Raw genomic sequence first — 24651 nt, forward strand, 5'->3', positions numbered from 1 at the left:
ACCGGACCAACAGATTCCGTTGCTCTGGACGGAGACCAGTGAAGGATATTAGAAGCACTTTTCCGGTGATGACTGAGCGTTACTGAGCAGCCTCCAACTGAGAGAGACGACGTAAATGTGACGTGAGCAACCTGTCTGAAAGTTGGAAGTCTTCTGGTAGCTGTGCCAAGAGAAATCTCAATCATTCCCAATTTTGCAGAGACGGAGAGCGTAGGTATATGTAAGGAGATAACATAGGCACAGGCTAATTATTGCTAACTAAAATGCTAGTTAACATTAGTAATTAAACTTAAACAGCTAATGTTATTCGAAACTGCCTGCGAGCTTCTCCTGTACTATACGGTAATTCCTCTACTATGCGACAGTAAGTCGCGTGGTTATGACACAATCGTTAGCCTATTTTTATAAAAACGTCTGCTACGGAGCCATAACGTGAGGTACAAGGTAATGGAGCCTTTTATATATTGTCGTGTTTCTTTAGAAATAAACAATGGACAAATAGAGTCTTTAAACGCTTCAGATGTAAAGTTATTCGCTGTCAATGTCACATCAAAATGAATGGCAGTCAATGGAATGCTAAAGGCGGGTGAGTGCTTGTTAGCATCAAAATGGTGCCATAGGATCTACAGGTTGTTGACAGACCCTTACCCCCTTGGGTAAATCCAGACAGCTAGCTAGACTATCTGTCCAATCTGAGTTTTCTGTTGCACTACTAAAACAACTTTTGAACATACATGTTCCACCAAAACAAGTTCCTTCCCGAGGCTATTTTGCAGCGGCACTGTGGCTCTGTCTGGCCCTTAGCGCCGCCCATGACGTATGTGATTGGTTTAAAGAAATGCCAATAAACCAGAGTACGTTTTTCTCCCATCCCGGAATGCTGTATGGACTAGCCAGACCCTCCTCCACAGCGCTGTGAAGGAAGGTCTGGCAAGTTTGACTAACTAATTTCACTATGATGACCCAGCTTCACTTCAGATCATTAAAAAACTCTTAATTTCCATCACTTATCTTGATTTACCAGCATTAAAACATTACCACAGTAAGGTTTAAACAGGTTTTTGTGTTGTTATTCATGTTTTGGATCCGTCTGCATTCAGTTCACAGTATTCTTCTGATATGGAAGTCATTCCGCACACTAAGCAAGAAGGAGCCTTCACTGTCGTCTGCTTTTCATGATTATCACAGTCTGACGCCCGATGTCACTTATGAACAAATGGAAATCTTTCCCAAATACCACAACAGAACCGCAGTTCAGCGGGGCAGAGTGAATGGAAATGTGGGCAGAATGAGCTGCGAGATTTTGAGGACCAGACCATTGTGGCTTTGGCTTCGACTGATGGAGGAAACAAGGACACTCTTGTCCCAGAAAGAATTAAATATGGAGGCATACATACAAAGAGACCAAAGTGGATGGTAGTGCATTCCTCTTCTGCTTGAAAACCAGAACTCTCTGAACAAACCTTTTTTACACAGCTCCACAGAAAACTTCAGGGAGTTTTTACAAAATGCTGCTTCACTGTGTAAAGAGCTGACAGATGAGCTAAGAAAATGGTAAAAGCATATGGCTAATGGTGCTTTCAAATGCGTTAGTCACGCCTTTATTTTCTGGGTCTGTTCTCCTCCCGAAGTAGCCCTTAGTAAGGGGATAATGTGGCCTCTGACTGGTACAGTTGATTCCTGGCAACAGGGGCAGACATCTGACTCCCAGATGTTTCAGACGGCCTCTAATGTGCAGCCAAGACCAGACTCACCTAAAACAGCACATACTAAGTCAGTTTCTCTCTTGTTCTCTGTATCTTTGTCTCTCTAACTTATTTCTCTCTGTTGTTTGTTCTCTTTCTCTCTGACTCACACTCCTGCCCTCCCACATAGAGATATACCAACCCGGTCTCACGCCAGTTCGTAAATAGTGACGTTATTTTTATTTATTGATTAGTGTACAGATCACGATTTTCTCGTTTATTTCGTGTACAGGTCACGATTTTCGACGTTACCATTTCACGAACTGCCACGAGACTGGGCTGGGTATACCTACTTCAGGCATATGTGCAAGACATTTTACTGCAGATTTTTCCTCTTTTTCTGTCTGAAACCATCTCCAGCTGACTCGTCTCTCACTTTAGTTTGTTCCATTTTAATCCTTGAGCCTCACACTATTTCCCTCGCATCATCAAACCCACACTTGTGCAGCCTCCAACATTCCTGCGTGCACTGCAAACACAAATCCGCAACTTAAAAAAAAGGCAAATGTACAGACAAATGACGGCACAGAAACTTGTTTAACCTGGTCGCAGAGCAACAGCCGAGCCTCTTTCAGACTGTAACCTGAGGCCTACATTGTCCAGACAATCTGATCTGGGCAAAGCACTGGTTCTGTTGTGGAGATGTTTGTCAACTGAGTGCCTGTGTACGTTCCATCTGTGTTTGCAATTTATTTTAATACAATTCAGTCATTTGGCTCCTTTCATCAGTTGATTTATTGAGCCATGTTTTCAACAAACAGGATTTATGTGTGAGTGTGTGTATGAGGGACAGACAAAGAAAGCAAGTCAGAGATCTGTTTGTTTGAAGATGATCTGTTTGTTTATGTGTGTGTGCATCTGGTTGCCTATGGCGTGACAGCTGTACTGATTTGATATCCAAGGGCATGCATTGCGTGCCTTCTGCGACGTGGTGTAAGCATTTGTAAACACAAAACTGTCAGAAGATATATATTCAAATGTATTATCGATGACTCAAATACTCTCAACCGCAGCAGCTGATGAGGAGGCTTTCCCCATAAAAAAAAAAGAAGCCTCAGCAGCTGACACTTACATTACAAAGATGTAAATCACTGCTGTGTGATGCGAGTTTTGTCCTGTGTTTCTCGAAAAAGAGACTTTTCTGTAAGTCAGCAGCAATAGTTTAATTAAAAATTGATAACCATTAAGGTTTAAAAACACACAATGGGATTCAGATAAAAAAAATGTTGGCCCTAAGTTAATAAAATGAGAAAAGAAGGACGTATAAAGTGTCAATTAAAGATAAATAAACAGGCAGTTAGGGCTCCAACTTGTGATGAAGAGAAATGAGTCTAGTTTGGGTCAGCTGGAAAGGTTTGTGCTCCCTGTCAACTTTTCTTGATAGCGTTGAAGCAGCACTGCTTTGTTTTTAATTCAGTTTCTGATTGTTTGGTATGTGCACACTTCTCTTTTTGCATATTGATCACATGTGTCTGACAATTTTTTCAGGATTTTTGGTTTTAATCTCCAGCTTTTGTGTGCAGACATCCACACAAAATATGGAATCCAATCGTGATCAGATGTTTTCAAGTCGTGTGTGTTCGTGGAAGGCAGTGCCGGAGTGTGGGTGTTTGTGTTTGCATTTTCACTAAGGTTTTAACCTTTGGACCTCCTGCTGTTGACTGCCTCTTAGGATCCTGACTAAGACCAATATATTGGTTTGGGGATGTTGAACCAACAACTCAAATCAAACATCAGCCGGTAAATATTTCCCAAAGATGATATGAAGGAGGCGAGGATGTGATTTTACTTTTACTCAGCTTCAGGGGTGTCTTCTCACCATACACATGAGCCATCTAAAGTTCCTTTAGTCTGAGTTTCAGTTCAGTTCCATGGTGGTCTAAATAATGGTGTAGACGTGTTGTGCATCATGCAAACAATACAAGTCAGTAGGAAACATTCAGCGACCAAAATGTTTGCTTTTTGGTTGAACTGGAACTTGGTGTACTGGCCATTGGCAGTTAAGACAATACATGAAACAGAGACACTGAAGCTAAATATATCTGATTAACACCACCCTGGAATAATTCCTTAAATTTCTCTATGAGTTTCTGTATGAGTGCAATTCTGTTTGTGTCTTCCAACTCAAAGACAACTGAGAACCAAATACAACCTGCCTTCCTCCCAGCAGCCTCATTTGTTACAGTCATCTCTGTGATACATTCATCTCCTCACAAAGCACAGAGGACGACCAGCGACACAACTAGACCCCCGTCACCACTGTAAACCTCAATCTCTGCTCCTATAAGAGCTGCCATGATACCAGCATCTGCCACCATTACAGTGCATTATCAGAAGGAGATAGGGGGCAAAGTGCGCTGCATTTTTGGGGGATGAAACAGGAGGGTTATTTCTTGCTATCATGGCTATTATTGTCAGTATGTTGTTTGTGTGTGTGTTTCTACATGAGTGTGTGTGTGTGTCTTGATGGATACGTCCAGAAAAAAATGTGTTGTCAACATAGACATCTTTTGCATCACTGGCTTTAATATTAGCATACACAGAGCCTGCATGAGACTGTTTGTATGAAACTTTGTGTTAATAACAAACAATGTGGTAACTATTGCATTATTTCAGTGCAGACACATAAGATTACATTTTCCTTTCAGTCCCTACACAGCCATGGTGCACCCTCACGGGCGTTACTTATTTTGCCAGTTTAGAGCTCTTGTACAGGTACTTGACTACTTCTGCTGCTACTTGCCTCATCGGGGATGAAGAGAGCGAGCTGCTCTGTCTGGAGCTGCTCTGAGGAGTCGCCATTCTGTCCGTGGCCATCTTACTTCAACTCAGCACCTGAAACACAACACATTCCAACATAAACCGCAAGGTCACAAGACATGAAAGTATCTTCCTTTATCAACTTATTTTCCTGTCAAATGTGAAAAATAGTTAGGAATAAAGTAAAATGTTCACAACAGTGTTGTACAATCACCTCAGACTACTTCTGTATATAAACTTCTTCTACATATAAACATTCAACACACACACACACACACACACACACACACACACACACACACACACACACACTGCATCCTCCTGGCTGTGTTGCTTGCCACTGCAGCGTTATCCACTACAATATATCCTTATTGATCCGCCTCCAAGCATTCTATTCTTGTTTTGTCTTTTTTTTTCCTCCAAGTAATTTAATTATCAATAAACCTCACTGTTTTAAATAGCTGCAAGCCGCTGGTGTGCCAGTGGAATAATATTTCTTATCTTCTAATTTACTGGCTGGCTGCCAGCCAGTGACTCTCTTCCCTACTTTGAGCCTGAGCAAAAGAGGCTGACGCTCTTAAGTGCCCGCAACTTTATTCCGCCGTTTTATTGATGTATCCCATTTAGATTAGTCCATTTTCAATCGGGAGAAGCCACAGACGCCCTCCTGCCTGAACCACACTCTAATCCTTTTAGTTATAATGATATCCTGCAGTGGTGTGGTTACACATTTCATGTTTACTGTGGAGTATAATTAGCAGGTAGTTAAATAGTGAGACTATCTCCCTCTCACGCACACACACAAACACACACACCCTCCTTTCGACGGAGCAGGTTTCAGCTGTGGTGCCCTGCTTTTTATTAAATGCCTTCAGAGTGTTACAGGATCGATACACGTAAACAGGCGCGCTCGCAATAAAGAAATTGAGACTAGAGGGTTGTGTGATGCACGTGGGACGTCACTGGTTTGATCCCATGGTGGCCTGCTTTTTCAATGTCGCAGTGTTCAAGCCAAAATGCCCCGCCAACAAGAACAACTGATCCATTCTGTAGAGTTTGGAGATGGAGAGGATCAGGCACAACAACGCATCAGAGGAGTCACAGATTCTTGTTACTGTTTGCTTCATTTGCTTCTGAAACTCCCCGTGTTACATAATTATGAGAAACAAGGGAACTATTTCATAATGAGGAAAAAAAGATGGCTTTTTTGAGTGGGTGAGTGACTCAGTGACTGTGATTAACAGATACCCAGCTGGATGAATAGGTGACTAGATAATACAGATAGAAACAGAAAGAGAAGAGAGAGAGAGAGCAGGAAGAAGAAGATGCTGAGAAGGAGAGAAAGGGGGAGAGGAGCGTTTTTTTTTAACTGCAGTCTTGGCATGGCTCCTCCAGGGCCATTTTCAGAGAAAGCATCACAGCGATTCAGAAATTATACCAATACCGTGCCAGGACCATGGAAGTCTGGCAGTGAGTACCCAGTTTTGGGGAAAAAGCCACATCTACATAGTCAGTGCAGTTAGAACAGAATGCCATGGAACGAGGTCTGACATAATTGCACTGTTAGATTATTACAATAGAGGTGTGGATGAATTATATTGGCCCTATAATTGAGCACAGGGTCACCGCCAACGGGACACAGATCCAACAGATTCCATTACATGTGCCTCCGGCTCGTTACAGCGCTCTTCTGTGGATTACCATACAAATGGAGATGAGTTGTCCAATCAAGCAATTCAGTCCTGAGCACTTAGAGTGTGCCACAAAGTGCTGTGTTAAGGACCATTGCACTGAAAGTGATCTCTGTCATTCTGCAGTAAGTGGCCACCGACAGAAAATGATGCACGAGGGAGGAGAGTGAAAGGTTTTTAGCAAAATGTCAAAAGTGTACAGCAAGTAGTCGTTTTTCCAAGACTATTTCTTTTACAGCTTCCCGGACTGATTTAGTTTTTGGTACAGACAGTGCTCTGTTGTGTTGTAATAATTTAAGACAAAAAACAAAAACTGCACCTTCTATTCATTTTAAAGCAAGACTTTATTTCCATGGGGCTGAAGGCACCGCAGTTTAAACATCACCAAGCACAGGATGGCTGCAAGCGTTACAGACATATGAGTTTCCTAAGCAGATGGTCAACTTTGACGGATCCTGGCTAATTTTCTTGCTGGGGTGGACATTTCTTTTTATGTCTGGGCTGAAACCCGAGTGGCCCTGTGGGTTTCCCCACTCGGTTGCCGTGGAGAACTTGTCGGTTGTAGGTAAGCCAAACAAAGGACACCTCTGTCTCGGCCTCATGTCACATGCCGGGTAAAATAACAACCACTCAGTAACTTGTGTGTATGTAAGGGAAATCGCTACAATGTGCGCTCCAGATTCATTGCTGCACTTGTATTCATTCTTTGCATGTGTGTCGAGGGGGATTTAAATGTTGGTGTGTGTGTGTGTGCTTGTGTGCATGTTTCTGTCATGTTTCATGTAATGTCTGTCCGTAGTTAGTCACGCCAAGTCCTGCATTTAACATAGAGTCATCTTGTTCTTTCTTATCGGAGCTCAGTGGCCTTTATATATTCTAGCTGTATAGCTCAACTGCTTGACTAAGCTTAGGAAGCAATAGGCCTTAATAATGAGCCAGTCTTTTATACCATAAAGAACCAAAGTAAAACCATAAACTTCCAGGTTCTGTTACAGAGGTAAGAAAACCTCCAACATCCTGTACTATAACATAACCTTTCAGAACAGTATGTTATACAGTTACCCTGTTTGTCTTGACAACTCAAGACTGCCACTGGTTAAACAACCCCTGTTTGACAAACTGAGACTATGAGAATGGGCTGTCACTTATCAATCTCCATAATACAGTACGGTAACTTAATGGCACACCTTACTCTTTCCCAAAAGGCGAAGATAATGTAACAAAAAAACAATATGATTTATAAACTGCACACTGCCTCGGTGAAAAACTTTATGTGAATATAGTTTTTTTGAATGCAAACAAATTGATTGTTGTTTAAGTTTGTTTAAATCACAAATAGCAAGAAGATACAAGTTCTTTTTAATTAGTTTTAGTAAACCAAACCAAGTTAGTTAGTAAACCAAAGGACAAAAGCTAATGGAGCGGCTGCTAGCACAGAAGTAGTATCAGGACCTCTGCTCTCTTTTAAACTCTGATATTGACTCCTAGTACATCAGACATTTAGCTTGACAACTCTTAAAGAGCTGCCAACCAATATTGTGCCTTTCTAAAGTTAGACAAGTGGTGACAGACAGATAATATAATTTTTTTAATTGACGCTGTAGTACCAGAGATATCCTCCCTTTTGGTCCATGCAGCTTGTTCCTGTTCAAGATCTTTCCTAACTCTTTTTTTGTCTAACGAATGCATACAGTATGCGTATGTGCAGGCCAATGTACCACCAAGATTTCATTGTCCGGTGACCTCATTGTTTGTACTCTCCATAACTGCAAAATCACTGGTTAAAAATACATCTCCAGTCCTTTTTTTTTTATAATATTCTGTGGTAAAGCAGAATGCATTTCCCAGATTCTAAGTAGAAACCACCACAAAAACTGGTCTGCAGAAAACAAAATACCAAACCACTGTGGCTTAGCTATAGTGTTGTGCCAAAAGCAATGCATTTCTGTTTGACAAAAACAGAAGGAATCAAACTCTGAGGAAATCGCAAGACACAAGCAAAGCCACTCACCATTTTGAGAGGCCAAAACCAGCTTGAATCAATGTAACGGAGTTCAGGACGGAGTGAGTCAGGCTGTGTACTCCAAGTTTAATATCCTTGTTGTTTCAGGAGTGCCTCATTGATTCCTTATGGTATGGCTTCATTTCAAAACTGCCAACGATTAGGTACAAAATGCTTCTTTCTCTGCTGCTCTCCTAACTCACACAGACTTGTGTCTGGCCTTTGGCCTTTAAATACAGTGGACATGCTCTGCATCGGCGACTTGGCGGTGCCGTGCTGCTCGTGTCCTATCATTGAGCTGGAGACTGGGTTCACAGGAGGAGAAAGTGGTCACAGTCTCACCACAGAGCTGTCATGTAGGGAGGAAAGCAGAGCAGGATGGGTACTGTATGGGTGGTTGGGTGGGAACAAGCTGGAAGCAGGCTGTGCTGAGCCATGGACACGACATTCCCATCCCACACACAGTGGGCAGGCTCAAAGGGGACCCTTGTACTTGGACAGAGAGACCCACACAGGGCAGCAGATAATGCCTGATGTTAACTGCTACTGTCTGAATGTTTGGTGAGTCTGCTCATTTCTCCTATTCTACGACGCTGAAGCTACTTTTACATCATCCTACTTACAACCCAAAACTTTCATGGTTAGTACGATTCACAATATTTCCCTTAGTACGATTTCTTATAGCCCCAGTTATAAACAACCTCAGAATCCAGGCTCCGAAACCAGTTGGTGCCATGCTCGACCCATTGAGCTACCTAGTTAAAATACACGGCAAGAGATTTATCCCAAAGTAAAATGATAGATTTGCTGTTATAATACATTTAAACTGTTCCAAAATAGTAGAGTATAACATGTTTAAACAATAATGCAGAGGGAGCCAAAGGTTGTGTCAGAAGATAGTTGAAGTTGAGATTTTGAGAAGCGACAATAATGTGTACAAACTGGGAGCACAATCTTGAACAAACTGGGGTACATTTGGAAGTCTTACTTAAGCTAGTCACATAAGGCTTAAGCTAATGTAACACAAGCTAATGTTACGTAAGCTAACATAATGCAAGATAACATAACAAGATAATGTAACGCATGCGCTTAATTGACAGAAGTTCAACCCATGTGGATGATGAACTTGATCATTTTGTCACGAAATACATAAAATACCAACTTGTTGATCAATTTGTTTATTCTATGTAAAGCCAGACATTGGAAGGACGTACTCTCCAGACACAACAGTCCTCTTGCCCATTATCTCAGTGAGTCTAAATGCAGTGCATTCCACAGATAACGCTGGCATGAGCTACTTATTTTAGGTAGGGTCATGTTTTGCCAAGCTTACACTCAGAAAAACTACTACAGCACTAGTAAACATAGACTTACACTGAGAACCAAGAAAAATGTCATAACCAGCAAAATTTAAATAAAAAAGCCACAACATTAAAACTCAAAATGCGTTTGACACACCTTCCGTATGTTTGTAAGTAGTCTTCCCAAAGAACACGGTGCTTGAAAACATTTCCGTTTTCTCAGCAAAAAGGGTATCACCATGTCCAAAGAAACTTCTCGAAGTACTCCTGTATAATTAATGATGTTGGGAGCTTTGCCAGATGTGGCATATGAAGCCATACTTTGGTGACAAGTGTTTTGAATATACAGAGATTGATAAGAAGATCACAATTACAATCTTTTGTAACTGGCAATAATTTAAAGTGAGCACAGCTGATTTTCCCTATGGATGAAACAATAAACTTTTAAACCTACAGAGGGGTAAGTGTTTGACTGAGACTACCTATCACGTTAACACAATTCTTGAAAGAAGCTAACGTGCACTGAAAACATGTAACATACTGTAATCTTACAACACTGGCAAGTTATTTTATTTGCTCTCAGAAAAAAATACACTATTAAAACTCCATTGAAGATTTAGATGATTTGGATTTCAATTTATGAAGACTAATCCACTGTGCAAATACATGCAATCTACTTTGAACTAAGTTAAAACTTAATATTTTATATTTTTGTCCCTGTATACTCACAAGGACATATGAGTCCTGTATTAAAATAGCAGCTGCTCCAGCTTAAAGGGTTCCCTCTGCCTACGTTCAGGTCTTCCGGTGATCTGACAAAAATAATGCATCCTTTAGATTTCACCACAATCATTTCTGACACTGAAGTCAAACACAATGGGAACCACCACTGAAATCACTGACAGTTTTGTTTTGATAGGCAATAAAAAAACAGAACATTTTATTGAAGTTTGACTCAGTCTGCATCATCAATGAGGGCTATACATTTTCCATTAAAGACACACAGCACCAGATTCTACTGTAGCTGTGTGGCTAATGATAGAAAAACAATGCCAGTTGACATGTCTCAGGGTGATGGTGACAGGGGCTTCAGGAGCGTCACAGGTTTGAGTGTGACACACCGTGATGTCAGAAATAAATGTGTAGGAGGATGGAGAGGAAGCGCTGTTCCCATTTCCATATATTTTACTACAAAATAGTAGCTATAGGAGGAAGGGGATTGAAAGAGTTGAGAAATAAGTGGAGAAAATGACAAGAGAAAATATGGGAGATGGATTGTGTGTAAAGCAGGTAACAACACAGCACTGTACGAAGACTCCTGTTACATTAACTACTCTCCAAATACAGCAGATGTTTTTTAAAGTTAGTTTGTAACAAAATATTTTCTCAACATTAGAGGTTCAGGTTACTTTAATAGTATAGGGTAAGGATGAGAGAAGTGCGGAGTCTTGCTTTATTAAACTTCAGAAAGGTGAACAAACTGTATGTGGTCATAGTAGTTTTATCTTTGGACTGACTGCAATTGTTAGCACTACAATAAGCCACACAGCCGTCCTTATAATTTGAATATTTAATAAGATGTCTCTTTCTGGGGCATCCTGGTGGCTTAGGTGTCTAAGAGGTCTAAGACCATTAAATCGCAACATACTTTGCCATCCGTACTCTCTCTCCCTTTATTTTTTTCCCAACTCCTCACTGTCTCAATGCCTCACAAATACACGTAACTTGTTCACTGAAAATAGCTCATCTGTGGGGCCATTATTTAACTCACTGGTCAATCATTTGAGCTAAATGATGTTCATATTTTTTTGATCAAATTTTCGTCTAACACTCGCTTTAAATGACGTGAAAACTTCATGTGACAATGTCAAGTCTTCAACTTTATTATCTTGCAGCAAGGCGTTAAAACACATGAATGCACAGATGACAAAAATATAACAAACATGTACTGCATTGATGCAGTGCTTTTATCCAAAGCGATTTACAATTTGCCTCTCATTCACACACACACACACACACACACACACACACACACACACACACACACACACACACATTGTTTGCAATGAGGGGATAATGTGGATAATTAAGACCCACACCTAATACAGAGCCAAATAAAGGGAAGTTCTAGTTAAATCTTTTAATTGCTACGGGAATAAAATGTTCTGTGTACAGTATATTGACAAGTGGTCAATATGAGTCACCTTTCCAGTGTCTTTGCAACAATTTGCTGGGTGGGTTGAGATTTAAACACTAAATAAAAGGAAAGATGGATCAATTAGATTTTTAAAAAAAATCACCGAAAGTTTCTGTGGGGATGGCACATGGCTGAAATAGTTCTACTATTGATACTTATGTGACATGAAAGTGTTAGAAAGTTAACACTGGTGGATGCGCTGGGAAAGTACTAGAATGCCTCCTTAATTGATCATTTAAGCCTTCCTGACTTTAAAAATCCATTTGGGAGAGGGAGCGAGCCGGTTATCGTTCAGCGTCTGTCACCAGCCTCTACAGAGAAGATGGACTTGCTTGACATGTGAAATGGCTCCCTCAACAGTGTACCTGACAGCAGAACCACAGTTTTGCTCCATTGTACATCTGTCACTCATACTGCACCCATCCATTGTTACCCAGGACTTACACTGGATCTCAAGATGCAAGCAGGAACATCTCACTTTGGCGAACTTGTTTTTCTTTTCTCTTTTGGAGTTTACAGAACCAAATGTTTTCTTTCTTTTTAATGCAGCAATCATCAGCCGAGCAATAGACTTTGCTGCAAGCAGAAATAAACATCAACTAGAAAAGTAATTTTCCAGCATGCGTGCCATTTAAAATGTCACCAGTAGTCTCAGCCCCAACATGATAACACTAGCATACATTAACATGATTTTTCAGACACATAGCTATTCTTAGCAGTGCATACAGTAAACACACTAACAAGTTTACTAGAAATTAGAACTGTTTTGGTTTTGTCTAACATGCCATAATTGCCCAGTTGTCTCTGTATCCACCAGTTTGGGAGATGAAAACTTCAAGTCCTTCCCCAACACACTCCTGACAGGACTGAATGAGAAGATTCCCTTGTAAGGCCAAAAACTGTGTAATCTATTTGGGTCTGGGAGCATTCTTTCCTTTGACAAAATAATATGGAAGTTTAATGCTCAGTCCTTATGGGGTTTCTAAGCAACCTGCGCTCATGGAGATGAGATCAGACTGGGTCAAGTTGCACACATACACACACACACACACACACACACACACACACACACACACACACACACTTGTTACCGCAAACATGGTCTAAAACCCGCCATCCTGTTGAATGTCACACTTTAAAAAGTGGACAGATCGCTACAAATGATAGCAGTTACACTTCAGCTCTTCATTCCTCAGACACCACAGGAGCATGAGACACATTTTCCCCTAAACAAGATTAAATTCAGCTGCATAAATAACTATACTGCTTCACCACAAGTCTGCTAAAGTGAACACACTGTCGTCTTGGTACTTTATGATCAGCTATAAAAGTACCCGTAATTCTCATTTTCAAGGGAAAAAAAGATGATAGCAGCAACATACCTCCTGAGAGCTCAAATAGCCCCAACGTCACGCCAAGAGAAATATCCAAATGCATTTTAAGCTTCCCAGTTCCATTGACAGTTAGCTGAATAAATAATGGGGGGAAATCAGCCAGGGATGAGACAACATCCAACAAAAGGTTTTGGAGCGGAGCTCAGAAAACTTTGGGAGCAGCTCCAACAGGCCGAAGAGACTGGAACTGGATCCTGGTTCAGTCTGGTTCAGTGAAGGGGATCGTGTGGGTACCTGATACCTGTGCAGTGACGGCCAGCAAAACATCAGGAGCTGCTTAATAATGAATGAGCGAGGCCTGCAGAGAGGCACACACACACACACACACACACACACACACACACACACACACAAACATACACCACATGGCTATAATAGGGAGTCACACTGACATAATTGAAGACAGGCTTACAGCGTGGTCAGGTAAAAGTAGGGTATATGACCATAATCAGTCAGAGCAACTTGACACATGTTGCTAACAAAGTACTATGTCATCACACTGCAGCACTCCATAATTTACACACAGTGGGCCTCAACTGCGTTTTGGGCTAGTTTATACACAGACAGATTCTGTCTAGTCTCGTAAAACTTCCTTTTATACGTTTTTCACTACGTTTTAGTGCAACGGCATTAAAAACAAAAGAGACCTGACAACATCAAGTGGGACTGAAAGTCTGAAAGATCATTCAGTTACAACCCAGCGTGGTGTTCAAAATAACAGGAATGATGGGTGTTGTCATGTATGACTTAACCTCAACCACACCCGCCTCATCGTATTCGATTGGCTGAGATGCAGTCCTCGTGGCAAAGAAGAGGGGAAAACCCAGTCAGAGTCGAGTAGCGGCTAGCTCCAAGCAACAAAAGTAGAAACCACTTTTCTCCTATGAAACATCAGCTAGTCACCTCAGAGCCAAAAAACATGAACAAACACTGAGGTTAAGTACAACTGATGAAGTCCCCTTGATGAGTGCAAAAACGTGAAAAGGGGAGGGGGATATTTTTGTTGAATGGGTAGTTTTTATGTATTTTGACGTAAGATATGTTAACATATCTTCCAGGGTATTTTAGTTTCTTTGTTTTCTCAGATCCTTTTTTTATCCTTTAGCTAAACTTATTTATTTTAACACCTCTGACACTCATTTAGGATTTAACACTCAGCAATAAAGAACTTGCAAGTAAGCACGTAGCATATAGCATGTATATATTTAGGGCCCATGCGCCAACAGTGGCGAAGGCCCTATTGAAACTGAAGGAATTTTTCCTTTCCTTTCCTTTCCTTTCTTCCAGCAAATGAATTGCCTTTTTGAGGGGCTTAACATACTCAAAAACTCACCAAAATTGACGGTCACATCAATCCTGGTGAAAATTTACGTATTTTAAGGGTTTTGGGGAATAGGCACACAAAAATGGCTCGCTAGCACCCCCTACAAAGTAAAAAAGAAAAAAACCTAAACCCAACAGGAAGTCCGCCATTTTTAATTGAAAGTTCGAAATTAGTGTGATTTTGGCCATTTCCACATGTCGTACTTTAACGAACTCCTTCTAGAGATTTCATCCGATCAACTTCAAATTTGGTCTGTGCCTCTTAAGACGTTAAAGATGAAAAGTTATTAAAAGAAAAACTTTTCGTCATAGGGCATGGCCGTGGCAGGGCGGCCATTTTGTGTGTTTCGCCATCGAAACAGGAAGTGCGTGTAACTTGAGTGTACATTGTCCAATTGGCTTGAAACTTTTCAGGATTCATGAGTCCAACCCTGAGGACATATGTCATGGGGCGGCGGAAGTAGATTTTATTTAAGCATGCTTTTACTTAGAAGTGCTGTGTTTTTACTATTTGCTGTGTTTTTATATTGCATGCTTTTATTTTGAAATGTGTGGTGTGTGCTTTTAATGTTGGTTTTACTTCCGCCATTGAACATTTTAACAATTAGGATTTAAAGACTTGCACCTGGGAGCCAGAGGTGATTGACTGGGTTTTTTAGATAAAAAGAGACAGGAGACACAAAGAGGACAGGCATGGGAAGCACATGGAAGATGGAGGACACTGAGAGCGAGGCAGCTGCGGACACGACAGGCAGAGGAACAGACGGAGAGACAGAGGAACAGACGGAAAGACGCAGAGACCGGAGTCTGGAGCCTGGAGCCCAGTGAGAAGAGTATCGGCCCTGGTCGGAAGGAGACCGGAGGATACATCCAAAAAACCTCAAACACCGAACGCTAGCGGCAAACAGTGGGAGGAGGTCAAACTCCTCCCTCCCGCGTAAGTTCCCTTCTAAGAACGGTGTTTGTGATAGTATATGAAACTGTGGCGTTTATTTTAAAAGGACGTTTGACTGGCCCTGAGTTCTTTTCACAGGCTATGCCCGAGGGAAGAGCCAACATTAAAGGAACTGGTTGCCAGTGGAAATCCGGACATTTTAATCTCCGACTCCTCTCTGCTGTGCCATCATTTTAGTTTGATTTTAGTTGTTTGTGTTTTGTTTTTAAAATTCTTTAAAGAGGAATTTTAATTGTTTTATGTTCTTTTTTATAATAAATTGTTATTCCTCAAAGAAACTGGGTTTTATTCACTGGTTTTAAATACACCTTTTTAACTGCTCTCCCCCGGTACAAAGAACCTGTTTTTAATCTTTTATCTCAAATTACAATATTTATAGTTTCTAAGAGGTCCTAGGCCTCAATATAAAAAAGACCTAGGTGGCGTTGTCGGCCCCCTTCGGCCCCTCTCCTCTTTACACATATAAAGGCCGATATTTACTCAAAGTCATAGCGCCCCCTAGTGGCAAGTAGGCCTAAATGTCAAGGTGCTACACTTTAACGAACTCTTCCTAGAGATTTCATCAAATTGACTTCAAATTCGGTCTGTCATCTAAAGACCTTAACAATGAAAAGTTATTAAAAGAAAAACTTTTCGTCCAACGGTGTGGGTGTGGCGTGGCAGCCATTTTGAGCATTTATCGATGAACGAAGAAGTTGTTGTAACTTTAGTGTACATTGTCTAATTTGGCCAAAATGTCTCACGATTGACATGGGTCCAGGCCTGAGGACATTTATAGGCCAAAATTGACTTTTGGTTATAGCGCCCCCCGCTGGCAACAGGAAATCAGCCAATTTGCAGTGTCGGAGGGCCGCGCAAATGCATGGTCGCAAGGAGCGGCGTCTGCCAGAAACCCCAACGCGCACAGAGGCGCGAGGGCCCGTCCAACGCTGCTTGCAGCTTTGATTGTTTTTGTGTTTATTGTTTATTCATGTTAATGTTCAATATGTTTGTTTATGTATGCACCAAACACCAAGGCAAATTTCACGTGTAACTTACTGTGGCAATAAACGCTTTTCTGATTCTGATTCTGATTCATAGTAGGTCCAATGCTTTTTCCAGCATTGCCTTGAATATTGTGGCCGAAAGTTTTAAAGTAAGTCATAAATTCTTAGGAAATCAGCTTCCAGGTTGGACTTCAGGCATGTGGCCAAAGTAATCCTTTGAAGCAGATTCCCGAAAGCAGCAGGAGTTTTCAACCCTCAGCATTATTGCCTGATTTTCTCCTGTCAATCATGCGGAGAATGACGTCACTGGCATTTATGTCACGCAGCTCCTTCAGTTAGATGGAGTGCCTTGGAAATGGCATTGGCCCAGTTATGGCCCATCTTTACATGTCAGCCAGACCAGGCCACTACTTAAACATAGAAGTCAACCACGATCCATACGCACAATTTATAGCCAGCTGTCTGTCTATCCATCTCCGCCCACGGGCACCTACGATGTAAATTCATGACCTCATAGCCAACAGCTGTATCATAAATACACTTTGAACAGATACAAGGTTTAGACACCACATTTGGGCCTATGAGTGACTTGATATTAGGGGCTACACACAAAATGGCTGAGAAAAAGAGAGCAGAGAGGGAGGGGCGGAGGATGTAATAGCAGCAATTCCTTGAGAGTCAACTCTACAGCTGTTTGACATTTGGAGGTGGGAGTAAATTAGGTGGGCTGGGTCTGTGTGTGTGTGTGGGTTTAGGGGAGAAGGGAAGACTAAGAATCAGGGGTGGAGGATAGGTCCACTGCCCAGATCTAAGCCGAGGAACACAGGCACCACTTTAGGGCAGGGTGGAATTTTTCAAGGCGTTTTCCTCCAACTGTTATTCCATAACTGAACTAAAGGCACATGCAGGGAAAATGGGACACACATGGGGTCAATGTGATAAGTAAATATCAGCTGCAAAAATCGCAAGGTATGCAGGAAAAGCTCCATATGTGCCCACACATGGCACTTCAAAAGGCCATTTCATTGCTATTTTTTCCCACTTTGGGCACAAAAAGTAAACACATGTGAGAGTTTTCTGGGTAATTAGATCTAGAAAACAGTCTGCCATATCTCATTTGAGATATACAGAATATTCTCAGAAATAAATACTTGAAAAGTGAGGTATGCATCGTTTGAAAGGTGTAACACCTACTCGTACAGAATTATTGCTGTCATTGAACCATGGTCTTACGAACCATTTGAGTTTGATTGAGTTTCTTTCAGTTTCACAAGTTAAATCTTGAAAAAAACAATTAAGTGAAAAATAAAGGAAAGTAATGTGCAGCGAGAGGAAAAAACCAAAAGGGGTCTATTTACAATGTCAAGAAGATGTCAATTTTGATAATCAAGTAATGGTTCTAGCCATTTTCAAGAACAAATGCCAAATATTCTCTTGATTCAGCTTTTAAACATTTTTTTTCAACAGGATTTGAATTTTGATTTCTTTGTAAATCACATCTATGGATTTTGAACTTCTGGTCAGACAAAACAAGCAATTGGAAGATGTCACCATGGAAACATTGTTGCAAATATGCATTATTTCTCTACATTTTGACATTTCTTAGACTAAAAAAAAACCTATTGATCGAGAAAACAATCGGCAAATGAATCAGTAATGAAAATCATCATGCGTTGCAGCTATGATTATTTTAAAACAGGTTAAGTTATTTTTTTTTAACCAAAAAATATTCCACAAGTTAAGCCCATATATCTGATTGACAGTTCTCGACATCATAATGATATCATTCCAGAAAAGTCTGCTGAAATTATAGCATTTTGATATCATATTTTCAAATGCCTCCTGTGAGCTGCTATTGCTGCTCCGAAGCAGTAAGAGCCAGTAGTAGTGAGGGTACGGGGGTTACCCAAACAGAAAAGGACACCACTAGAGAGAGAGTAACTCCTCTAGACTCCCTAAGGTGCTCTCAACAGCATCAAGACTTATTCACAAGGAGGAGGAAGTGGTGACCTTTCTATCCTCTGTAAATCATAAGCAAACAAAAGCGCAGATATTTAAGTGCATATCATTACTGAAGCCTCCATTTCCTCTCATAATCTCCCCAATGAATAATAACAAGGGCCACAGAGTAAATACAGTAAATACAATCACAGATGAACAGACTGAAGCCCAGCAATGACCTCCCTGCAATTAGCAGATGGAGATGGGAAGAAAAGAAGACAGCAAAGAAAAAGAGGTCAATGCAAGAGAAGCTCCAAGCTGACGCTCTAATTCAACCAGTCGGATATTGATTTATCTCCCAGCCTTGGGCCCCAGAGCGGCTGCCATATTGGGCCCCCCTACGCAAAAATTTATACCTGCACTCTCTTAATTGAGTCCCCACTTTGAAGAGAGAGCCTCCACTGAGTCATGAACGCTATCGCAGTGATGTGTCAACAGTCACCGGAGTCAAACATTTACACGCAACGCATGTGCGTCGTCCACATTTTGTGATGTAAGAAACATGAAAGTGGAGCTTTCTCATTCTCGCTTCATGCTGTGGTCCAACATTATTTAAAAAGTATGTCATTGAAGAAGGTTTGGGTTCCAGCCTGTTCTTCATACTTACCACAACAGTTTGCTGATTAATTTGTGGTAAATATTTATTATCATAATATTTCATTTCTTGAATGAATGTTTCAATCAACAGCAGGAGGTGTGGACACAATATTTTTTTGACCATAGTTGTTTGGAAGACATAAAAACTGCCTCTTTGATTAATGTTGGAGACAGGCAGCTGGCTCCATGCGGAGGAAGATGTTGTCTGTACTACCCATGAGGTCAAAGGTCAGCAACTCAAAGGTAGCAGCCCCGAGCCACTGTTGTTGTAACCATGCAAGTGTAGAAATGTACTACATTTGTCACAGAAGTACTAGCTTGTATCTCTTTTCTTAATAGCTATGAAGTGCTGAAGAAACTTGCACAGCAGTGTCTTAAAATGGCACCAATAGTCAGAGGCTGCAAACTGTTAACCTGACGAGCCAGATGGTTTGTTAACACAGAACCATGTGAGAAGCCGTCATTGAAAACTGTTTGTGAAAGGGCAGGCACTCTCAAAAAAATACCTGGCAGGTGAACCATCTGTCTATTTGAACAAACAATCGCTGCTGTCACACACACCTAAACCACGCCCGTAACTGCCAGTAGCTCCTCACCGGACGCTGATACATTTACACGAACTGCCATGAGACCGGGTTGGATAGGTGCGGTAAGCAGTTAGTTCAGACACAAAGAAATTACTGTCGGCTGGAGCCTGACAAGATGGATTTTTTTTTTCGTGATATGTGATTCTCGCATGATATAGTGATATGCTGTGCAAGGAAAGCATGTATTTACTATGTAGAAATCATGTTTTGAGCCTGGTGATTGTTTTATAACAAGGATTAAGCGTGATTTATGCTTCTGCGTTTAATCAACGCCGTGGCTACATACGTAGGTACGTGGAGATACCGACCCTACGCCAGACCTAACCATAGCCTGACGTGCACCTTTCAAAGAATTTAACTACACTATTGTCTTGCTCAAGGGCACTTCAACACGTGGACAGGAGGAGGGGAAATAAAACTACCAACCTGCTCTGCTGCAGCTCCATAACCACAGCATCCCCTACCTCTATGACACAAACCAGGACAACACCTTGGAGGTTTACAGCTGTCAGATCGAAGCAAATGTCCTCAAAATTACAAGGCCACTTTTTTTTACCAACATTTAGGCTACCAACTAAGTACCCTAGGTCACATAATGGTAATTATTCTATAATGGTATATGGTATATGTAGTTATATACTGTAGTTATGTCTAATTATAGATAATAAATTATATATTTCCATTTGTTTAACAATACTGTAGTATAGGTACATTTTGAAATACAGACAAAAAGGTGTAGAAAGAAAAGAAGTGTAAAGCTGTTGCTTTCCTTGACGAAAACGCAATAAATGGGCATCTGGATCGAAACCATCGGAGGACAGGCAGAGCTGTGTGAGAAATAGCTTGTGGGGAACACCAGACTCGTGGGAGGAGGAACAAAATGATCTGACTATAACAAGGCCACACAGAGACAAAGAAATGGGATGATAAAATAGCAATAGACAAAAAAAGAAACTACCTCATCCAGAAGAAAGGCACTACTAATGGAGAATGACGGACAGCTCCCAGTGTGGGATCTAAGCCTTGATCGTGAATCAACTTGTTACCTATTATTATAGGAGCAACTATACGGGTTTGACTTTTGTCTTTGATGAGTGAAAGAAATGTTCATGTTGAGCATAAAGCCAGTTTAGTGTGAGCACGCTAGTTTGAATACGCAATGCTTTGACACTGGCTCCTCAAAAAGCAGACTTGTGTGGAGCCAAGAGCCGCTTTATGTTTCCAACTTTAGCTGTGGTCGCAAAGTTCGGTCACACCCTCAGTGATACTGTAGTCTCTAGGCGCTCTCTTAATGTCTCAGACAATGAGCGTGTGGGTGAGACTAAGGAGAAATGGGGAAAAAATTACAACGGAAACCCTGAGATTCTCCGCCCATGGAGAGAAAACCTAATTAAACAGTGTGACAGCACAGTGATGGCCACACCTGCGCGTGCGGTTCATGTTAACCACGCTACGCCCTCCTCAGCTGTTCACCAGGCGGGCCAGAGGAGAATGCACGGCAGAGAGGAACTGTGCTTCTGCATTTATCCCTAATCAGTCTTGTATGATTAGATAGAAGTGCTAAACAGATGTTTACGGGAAGTGGCTGTCGTAGCTTAGCTTCGCTGATGCTAAATTAGCCATTCAAACCAGTTTGGAGCATGGAGCTCTTTTTCTGTATAACTTATGCTAAGCTATCATTTGCTATAAAAGCAGCAATCACATAGTCTCGCAAAGGATATTTTTATACCAAAAGGGCACCAGTTACATTGTAAAACGTGTGTGACGCAATCAGTCACCAGATGCAAGACTCGCTAATGTGTCAGACTAAAGAAAGGCCAAATACTAAGAACAGAGCAAGACACTGAAGGTGTTTCAGCTACTTCTTGATGTATTTTTGTGTTTTTTGGCAACTTCAACGTCCCACCTGTCCTCAGAGGACCAAACACAACATTCATTCTTCCTTAAAGACTCAAAAATACACAGCTCTGTGTGTTTTTGTTTGTCATATAATTATATAGTGACAACACAACTTACATGGCTACAGAAATATTTCTGGTGCTGGCAACATATTTGCTGTTCAGTTCATGTTACTATTCAGAGCCCTTGCACTTTTTTCCACTCATGCATTTACACTGAGCACACAGGTGATGGCAGTTAAAGTTGAGTGAGTAAGGTTTCACTGGGCAGTTGATGGGTAGAAAAGAAGGGAAATACACACAGAGAGAGTTCATATTGAGAAGCATAATGACACACCTCTCTTATAATTTATAATTCTCTCTCTCTCTCTTTCTCTTTCTCTCTCTCTCTCTCTCTCTCTCTCTCTCTCTCTCTCTCTCTCTCTCTCTCTCTCTCTCTCTCTCTCTCTCTCTCTCGCCCTTTCTCTCTCTCATTTCTTTACGACCACATCACAAGCACACACAGAAGCCAGTAGTGAAGACATGTGGTAGCTGCGTCCTCATCATGACCGTCAGCCTCACTGTAATCTTTGTTGTTTTCCAGTCTCAGCGTCCACCACTCCCACACAAACCAGATCAACCTACCATGGCGTTCAGCTCCAGCATGACTCGTAACAAAAACATAAAATACTTTCCAATTGAGAACACTGAGCAGTATCCCGAATGGACCGTTTATATTTATCTTGATAGCATCAATTGGCAAGTGCAAGTTCCCACAAAGAGAGATGCTAAGTGAAACGCAATGTATGTGTGATCTAAAATGTAAATGTTTAGCATACAAAGTCAGGTGTAAAAATCAGTCAGTAGGGTTGGGCGATTGAACGAATATAATTTGTCGATCGCTTGGTATGTTGGGCTGACGCTCAGAAAATGATGTCCCAAAATGTACCTCTAACCTGATCATTTTTGCCAGTAAATATAATGCATTACCTTTTCAATTATATTACTCTTAACACACTATTACATTTTAGATTTTGGTATAGAGTTCAGTTGAATCACTTTCACAGATGTTTTTTGTGTGCTTCATCTGACTTTTTGCTAAGGATGATATTGTAAAATAGAAAAATCTAAAGCTTTTTGAATTTTACAGATATCAGTCTCCAGAGGGGTTCACATAACCTTTATGTTTTGTGAGAATCTGGGCATCGAGATGATCAATACTGCCGCCCTTTTAAATCAGAAGCTTTTAAGTTAGAATGCTACTGACATCTTTAGAAAAGTTTTAAGGTTTCTGTGATTTAAAAAAAAAAGCAGACTTGGACGTTGGTCAAAAACACTTTTATGAGAAAAAGGGCTTTGCCGTCAGTTAAGTTACCACCCATTTAAATGCGGGAATTTGAAATCTCTGAAAGCACCTTGCATAATAAATGCATTGCCAATTGGAAAGTCTCTTGTAATGTCAATCAAGTGGGCAACTGCATTGCTGTTTAAGATATTTGGAGTTTTCTATTTAAATCAGGTGCTACATGCTGCACAGGTCATGCTTATTAAGTTATCTGACACACTTTATTATCTACGTTTTCTGAAAATGCAAATAAAAACGCCTTTAAAGTTTCTGTCAGCATCATTTCAACATTCTCACAAGTTGAGATTAGACTGAAGCGGTTACCAAACTTACCCCGGTCAGCTACTGAAAGGTTAAGTGTTCCCAGGAGGGTTCATAGTTACAGAGGTTCTTGTCTTCTTCACTGCAAAACGTCTGTCTCTGTCCTCGCTTTCACTCACTCTAACTTTGTCTCGCTCTGTCTCCCGTCTTGGAGCCCAGCTGGGCCAACCACCACCAAAGCCTGCTGGAGTGGGACTGCTCAGAGACTAAACATGACTAGCCTTAAAGGTTTTTCTTGGGGAGAAAAAGCCCACATCCCACTGTCAGTCAAGCAGCGGAGCATAGTTTCAGCTGGGCCGCCATCCAAACAGACATGAAACTATTCTATTTCGGTCTGCCATATGAGCAGTGGTGCTGCTCAGAGGAGGGGGGGGAAAGATTTTGTGGTTGGCCATGTAATTGCAGAGTGACCAGTTATGGCGAGATGTAATTGCAGACCTCATCAGATGGAGAGAAACTGCCAAGAAGACAAGGTAAAGGACTTTTAAATAAGACTTAAGAAACAACACAGACCACATAAATAAATGAGGAGCTAGGTTCCAGATGTGGCAGTAAAGGGAGGGAGGGGAGAAAAAGAAACAGAGGGAGGGACAGAAAAGAGGGGGAGATGAAGGAACTGAAATAGCAGCAGAATGAAATCCCATTTCTGACACGGTGAAAAGGTGTTTACCTTCCCAGCAACAGTCGCACAAGACGGAAAGGGGGATTGGGGAAGGTGAGAGGATGTCGGGCCGGTCTTATGTTGTTTCTGGACCTTTACCATGAGTGCTCCTGGGTGTCTGATTTCACATCGGCCTTGGAAATGACTGCCTTATGGAAAAATTGGGACCTTTAAAAATGAGGAAGGAAAATGAAAATATAAACGGCAGTCGGCTGGTTCCCATTATGAGCAAGAAGACTCAGCTGGTCCGGGTTGCTGCAGTTAATATTGCGATGTATTCTTTAGTGAATAATTATCATGTGATTATGTGAAGGGGGCGGCTCCACACACACTCCCATGTGCACATAAGGACCTGTTACACTATATAGAGTCAATAAATATTAGCTTTAGCTTAAATCTGAATGTAAACAGCTAATTTCCTCCTCATTTCCTGGCAAATGCAACAGGGGAGTGCTCATTCAACCACATTTAGAGGCACATTGCTATGTATGAAGGCAATTCTTAGCGAGACGCCATTCTTTACAGGTCTGGTTCAACATTTTGGGAAAATCACTTATACGCTTTGTTACCAAGAGTTAGATGAGACCATCGATGCCAGTCTCAAGTCTGTACGTTAAATGTTGAGCTAGAGCCATAAAGATGGGTTAGCTTAGCATAAGGCTGGAAGCAGGGGAAAAAGGTTTTTAAAAAATGGCTACCAGCACCTCTAAAGCTCACTAATGAACACGTTCAGGCTGTTCTCATGAACCATTCCTACATATAGCTTTGGAAAGTAATGCACTGTAATTTGTATGTATTCCATGTATTTATTACTGTACGCACTACAATGACTGCCGCTTTATAAGAGCGCTAATATGTGGGAGAAGGTCGGGGTGGATCGATGGGTCATAAAACAAAGGGAGTTTTCA

At 41.3% G+C, this 24651-nt stretch overlaps 1 protein-coding gene across 2 annotated transcripts in view; it reads right to left on the reverse strand.

Moving 5' to 3' along the window:
• Nucleotides 1–23390, reverse strand: part of LOC116046824 (protein inscuteable homolog) — a 60402-nt gene extending 37012 nt beyond the window's left edge. The window contains exons 1-2 of one of the 2 annotated variants that reach the window (XM_031295259.2): nucleotides 23095–23390; nucleotides 4489–4580 (exon numbers count right to left, since the gene is read on the reverse strand). In XM_031295259.2, coding sequence (XP_031151119.1) covers nucleotides 4489–4562 — 74 coding nt within the window. In that variant the 5' untranslated portion in view covers nucleotides 4563–4580; nucleotides 23095–23390. Of the gene's footprint in view, nucleotides 1–4488; nucleotides 4581–8207; nucleotides 8546–23094 lie in introns of those variants that run through there. The other variant, XM_031295260.2, reaches the window with a different exon arrangement.
• Nucleotides 23391–24651: the final 1261 nt, after the last annotated feature.

This window comes from Sander lucioperca, chromosome 7 (assembly GCF_008315115.2).
Source record: "Sander lucioperca isolate FBNREF2018 chromosome 7, SLUC_FBN_1.2, whole genome shotgun sequence".
NCBI lineage: Eukaryota > Metazoa > Chordata > Actinopteri > Perciformes > Percidae > Sander > Sander lucioperca.